The sequence below is a fragment of the Lottia gigantea genome (genome assembly GCF_000327385.1).
Source record: "Lottia gigantea unplaced genomic scaffold LOTGIsca_114, whole genome shotgun sequence".
Lineage (NCBI taxonomy): Eukaryota > Metazoa > Mollusca > Gastropoda > Lottiidae > Lottia > Lottia gigantea.
The window spans coordinates 583,835-590,552 of record NW_008707106.1 but is presented as its reverse complement, the minus strand read 5'-3'; the positions used below and the strand labels follow the sequence as shown (position 1 = coordinate 590,552).

At 32.3% G+C, this 6,718-nt stretch overlaps 1 protein-coding gene across 1 annotated transcript; it reads left to right on the top strand.

Moving 5' to 3' along the window:
• Positions 1-2,161: 2,161 nt before the first annotated feature.
• Positions 2,162-4,995, top strand: LOTGIDRAFT_237671 (hypothetical protein; the record flags this gene model as incomplete). Its single annotated transcript, XM_009047614.1, has 1 exon — positions 2,162-4,995. The coding sequence occupies one exon, from the start codon at positions 2,162-2,164 to the stop codon at positions 4,205-4,207; it is 2,046 nt and encodes a 681-aa protein (XP_009045862.1). The 3' UTR covers positions 4,208-4,995.
• Between the last annotated feature and the right edge of the window lie 1,723 nt (positions 4,996-6,718).

Genomic DNA, 6,718 nt, shown 5'->3' with positions numbered 1-6,718 from the left:
GATTTATTGCTCTTGTTCTTGAAGCGCTCGTTATCACTCTAGAAGGCACAATTCGTGACGGATTTAGATGAAACTTGGTATATGTGTTAGTTATCAGCCAAGGATGAATCTTATTCAAAATTAGAAGAAGCAAAAAATAATAAGTGTGAGTAATTGCTCTTGTTCTTGAAATTGCGTTCAATTTCTAGCTCGTAAACACTCAATTATTGAAAGATTTTCACGAAACTGGGCGTATGAGTTAATGCCCTTGTTCTTGAAATACGTTCAATTTGTAACACGAAAACACTCTAGAAGGCACAATTCTTGATGGATTTTGATAAAACTTGAGTTCACCCAGTGAACCCTATCGAAAATCAGAAAAATCGAAAAATATTTATGAGTTATTGTCCTTGTTCTTAAAACGCGTTGAAGTTTTAGCCTGTAAACACTCTAGAAGGCCCATTTCTTGACAGATTTTGATGAAACTTGGTAATATTATTATATTATATACATGGAAATGTGGACGTATATTGCTGTCGTCCCTGTCCGTCGGTCCATCAACATTCCTTGTGAACACAATGGAGACTACAGTTTTCAACTGATATTTAATAGAATTTGGTGTGATCATTTATTTGATGAGATCTTGGCCAAGTTCGAATTTGATAATATTTTGATGAATGATCTTTGAGTTACTGCCCTTGACATAGGAAAAATGCATCAAAATTTATTTGTGAACACATTAGAGACTACAGTTTTCAATTGATTTTAATGAACCATATTGATGCGATAATTTGATGTATTTGGGTTATTGATATTGATTTTTACAAATTTCTCAGCATTAATAACTGGCAGTAAATATATATATCATTAAATTCAAACTATTAAAATTTCTTTAATATGAGAAAATTCATACTTTAGTCACTAAAGACTGTTTTATCATTTCTGACAGCTGCCAGTGGGTATATGTTACCTTGCCTGGAAAGCTATCTTGAGTTATTTCCCTTGACTTAGTAAAAACGCATCAAAATTTGTTGGCTTGTTAATGCAATGGAGGCGACACCAAATTTCGTCAAAGTTAAAAAAACGAAAAAAAAAATTTATGTCTTAGATGTTTCCTCAGATATTCTACGAAATAATTAAAATTGGTTTATTTCGATTTTCTTTATGAATCCTTCACTTTGACCCATATTTCATGAGCAACCATCTCGGCAACGGCGGCAGAATGCGTCACCTATTTTCGTGTACAATGTTTGATCTATAAATAAGTCTAGAAAAACACGTTGTATGGATACCGGGTGGTATAATTAACTTCTCTTAGTATTTATCTTTAATATCAATTCATTATAACTAGTGACAATTCCTTGAAAGAACCACGATTTAAAAAAAAAAATAGAGACTGACAAAATATGATACGTAGCGTGATTTATTGCTAAAAGTCACTGAAACAACATAAGAATATGGTCCACTTTGTGTTCCATAGAAATTTTCTGCTGACACGAAATCCGCTAGTTGATCACGTGACTTCATTCGTTGGAATATATTCTAGCAGACGACACTTGGAATTCCGATTACCACTTGGGATTATAAGGAAATTCGGCCCATTAAAAATGGTGACGTTTGGTAATAAGTGAAATCCGCCATTTTATATTTGTCAAAGTATACATTAATATATTTTACCTTGCTTGAAACTACTGGATTCATTCTACTAGCTGATACTGTAGAGAAAACCCATGTTTATTAAAACAAACTAATGCGGAGGTCGCTCATGTAAATTATTAATCCTTTCCGGAAATCCACGAATAATAGGTTTCCACGAAATTAGGTTACTCGACTGTATATTGGCGTCACCCATGTCCGTCTACATATTGAATGAGTTTGATTTTTTTTAATAATCGGATGAACAGTTCCAGAGTTATTTTTTTGTTGTTGATGAACTTTGCACAAACGATCTTATGCCTGTAATACTTTGTAATGTTCACTACTTTGAGTTGATATATTTTACAATATCAAATTATTGTTTCAGAGCAATGGTATAATGCAGGTGATATGGAATTGGTAGTTCATTATTTACTTTTCAATATTTCTCTATATTTATCAATCGAAAAGTGTGAAAAATTAAAAATACAATAAAGCTAATGAAGGATTCAAAGACATCCTTGATCATGTCTCAAGTATTGTAAGAATGGTGGTCATGTCCGAACCAGTAGAAAAGAGAAGGTTTTGGCAGTCCTTTTTTGGATTGTTCTCTCCGCATGAAAATAAAGAAAACATTAACGTCCAGCTTCAAGATTCACATGTATGTGAAATGGCACATCAAGAAATCATTTATGCTGAAATTTTGGTCCAGTGGATAGTAACATTCCTAGTTATGTTTTTGTTTTTGAGTTTCTATACATTAGTTTATATGTGGAAAAAAACATACAGAAAGCCAAAAACCTCTACTGAGAAATATAAACAGTTTATGGGTGATGATTGTGGAAGACAAACACTAGATGATTCGGACATTTCTAATTCAAGCATGTCTGACATTGAATCTGATAGCTTGATTAGGAAAGAAGTTAAACAGAATCCTGTGAGACTTATTTTTGAAAGAAATGTTGCACATGGTTTTTCGATTTTCTGGAAGAAAACTAAAACAGACTTTTTCCTTAAGCAGACTGTTGACAAGTTTTTAAGTGAATTGGACAAAAATATCGCAGTAGTATCCTTATTACAAGAAAATTTAAATTTTCTGAGTTCAGTTTTAATTGATAACCAATCAGTCCGAGAATCTTCTGAAACCAAATTAGAAAAACTTTCATTAGCCATGCGATCATCAAGGATGCAGATGAGAAAACCGGTTAAATCTTATCGCATTGGTTCAGATACTCCACTTGAAAGTTGTGAATTATTTTGGTTTGAAACAGAGGCAATGAAGCATAGGATGGCATGGTCATATAAAAATTATAAGCCACAGCTGATTGATATTTCAGATCCGGAGTTGAGAATAATTTTGCAAGCTTTTCAGTCTTGTACAATAGATCCAGGGCAGCTCACTTGTGCAATTTTTATTGTAAACTATGTTATGCTTTTAATAGAAAAAGAAATTAGTGAACTGGAGTCCGAATGTGGTTTCCGATTTGTAAGATTTAAACTGATTGGAAGTATGAGCAAAGGAACTAAGATAAGTGATGCTAGCTCTTTTGATTTCCTAATGCTGTTGAAATGTACAAAATGTTGCTTGGACCTTGCCTATCATAATGGTAGTTTCGGGGATATTTCTCCCGGAAATATTTTGATTACCGCTCATTATGTGAAACCACATTTTCAAGGAAAGAAGTTTCTGAAAAAGGCCCATATATGTGACAATATTCATCAGGTATTTATCCCTTCTGAAACTATGCTAAATGCAAGCCTGTTATTGGATACAGCATTAAATAATATAATGAACCGCAATAAAAAAATCATGGACAGAATCCCTTTTACACTAAGTCGAACAACTGATGCAGAATTGACATTGGTTTTAAACACTCGTTTGTTACAAGGTCCTGGGTTTGGTATCCCTGAAATCTATATTAAATTGACACCTGGGGTTCCCTTACAATTTGAAAATTCTTTACTGCTTCCAAATATTTATGCCATTGTTCCGCCTCATTTATACAATGTTAAAGATAATATATTCAAGCAGCCAGAAATATTTGATATAAATTTTGCTTGGAAATTATCTTTATGTGAGCTGGAATATCTATACCTGGAGAACTGGTTACAGAAGATTGAAGAAACTGGAATCCAATCTTGTCTTCATATCTGCTTAGAAAGTTTTAAAAATCTATTTTCGAATAACAGTAGCCCCACATTTGTTAATAGCGTTGAAATTAAGCCATACTATTTGGAAACTATAATGTTTTTTCTCATGTTAGAGAGCTCACCAAGTAATTGGACTTTTGACGTTCTTCCTTTTCGATTATCAGATGCAATTCACTTCCTTCGTACAGCAGTTGAGAGGCAATGGTTGCCAAATTTCTTTATTGGCAATCCCCATTTATACAAAAAATCTCCAATCATAAAGAATATACCATTGATAGATTGCAGCAGACAAGAAAACTTATTTTCCAATATGACTTCTGAAATGTCAAGAAAAACTTTACTATTTATTGAGAGTAGATTGATTGAGACAGGAATAGTTTCTTGTGTGAAAGATGAATATTCAACAGATATGTGGGAATATGAATTTTTTGTGTTCGGTTAAAAACTAAGTCAAATTTTCGAATTTTTTAAGGCTCATATTAGTATTATTTGACCTTTGACCAGAACAAAAGTCATTGTGCTTGACGAGATCTATTCAAAAAAGTATTGTGCGATGTTTATTTCCAGTTTTACAGCTATTATAAAGATCAAATTTTTACTACCGAATGTTATCGAATTAATGCGTCTTTGTAATATTGAATAGATGATAACAGATATAATAAAAAAAAAAATTGGGGTGGGCGCGCCACATCCGGGTTAGATTCACATTTACCTAACCTGATTGAATTTTTTTATAATTTGCAAAGTATGCATTTGTCAACCTTTAAACTTTGCATCAAAATAGGACAATACTTTGGCCAGTTCCTGATAAAGACACGGTTGTCTGGGCTTTATATTTCAAAAAGGTTTTATAATTTAAAAAAAAAATTTTTTTTACTTTGAAATGGATGACCTTGATTTACGATATCTATTTATATTTATTTGATCTTTGACGTATACTTTTAGAGCTGTTTGAAAACAACAATTTTCAAATATTCTATATTATTTGACCTTTGTTGACCTCTTGATCATAACAAAAGTTATTGTGCTTGACGAGATTTATCTCTGTATATATCATGAACACAATAGAGACTACAGTTTTCACCAGATTTTAATGAAAATTTTTGTGATCATTTATCATGATCAGATCTTGGTTAAGTTCGAATTTAACGATTTTTCAATGAACGGTTAGATTTTTTGATGGAATCAAATGAAATTCGGTATGTGTATACATATTCATAAAACGAAGATCAAGTTCGAATTTGAGCTATTTTCGACCGTTAGAAGCAGAGTTATTGCCCTTGCCCTTGCCCCATAATCTTGAATATGCTATTACTCTAATTCTAACATATTAGTATATGGTTGTGGTCCACTATCTTTGAGTTTATTTGAGTATACTGACTTATGAAAAACCGACAAAATTTGTTTGTGAACACAATAGAGACTACAGTTTTCATCCGATTAAAATGAAATTTGGTGTGATCATTTATACTGATGATTACTTGGCAAAGTTCGAATTTGACAATTTTCGATGAGTGGTTTTTGAGTTGACTTAGAAAAAACGTGTAAAAATATGTTTGTGAACCATATAGAGACTTCAGTTTTCATATGATTTTAATGAAATCTGGCGTGATCATCTATTACAAGTCTTGGTCAAGTTTAAATTTGACGATTTTTCAATGAATGGAATTTGAGTTTTTGCCTTTGACAAAATTTGTTTGCAGTCTATGTACAAACTTTATGAAATTTTGTGTGTTTGATTTAATCAACAATATCTTGTACAAATTAGATTTTTGGTACGATTTGACACCGATAGGCGACCGCCTTTGATATCCTGAAAATGTATCAGGGATGTGGGCGTATCTTGCTAGGCAACAACTGGTTCTTTTTGGAAAGAAATCCCATCATGACTTTAAAATGCAACGTTTCACCCATGTATCAATTGGATGCGCACTGCCTAAGAACCGTTCCAATGGTTCTAGTTTTTTTTTTCGATATCTGGTCACGATCCCTAACCAAAACTACACGTCATACATTATCTGACATTATTTCCCACGATAAATATGTGCTCATTAGTGGATGAATGTGAAATGACGCAATTTCACTCAACCGGAAATGACATAGTACGTTAACCTTTCAGTACGAATTTCGAATTACAGCTCCAATTTTGAATCTGTTTTGATCGTAATTTTTGTTTTGTTCATAACTTTGAACTAATTGCTGAAAGATAGCACTTTAAGTTTTAATTTATGCGTTTTTTTTTAAATTCTACAATTTTATTTCGAATGATCTGAAAATTTACAAGCAAATAGATATTTTGATGGCAAACAAATATCTGTTTTCAAAATTTTTATATCACTTCCGTTTTTGACGTCATTCGGCACTAAACTTGAAATTTCAACTTCCGGAATTTTGAAGATAGTGAAAAATTCTTTTTGCAATGTGTTAGAATTAATTATACAAAAAAAGTAAAATGACAAAAATCGATGTAGATGTAAATGTTCAGTTCATCGAAATTCAAACTCAGGGTTTGATCCTATTTACATGAATGTTCAATCGATTGCTAACAAAACATTTGAAGCCGATTTTTGCTTTGCTTTTTTTTATTTCCGGTTTTAAGTTTTCAGTAATTGTCAAGGCTATTAAGGCTCTTATCTAGTGACCTTGACCTTAGGTGACCTTGTGATCTGCACAAAAGTTATAGCCCCAGGCGAGATCTATTCAATGATATCTTCACTATTGTTGTGCATCGTTAACTTCCGTTTAACAGCCATTTGTAAATTGCGATTTATAACTTTGAAGAGCTCTGTCAGGTGACCTTATTTACATACGTGAAAATTTATCTTATGTCCTTTTCACACGCAATCTATTCTTTCAAATGATATATAACACTTGGTATGTTGATTAAAATCGCGCTTTTTAAAATTTGAATTTGCACTGACTTCTATTTGTAATTTGATTTTTGCCGTATAAA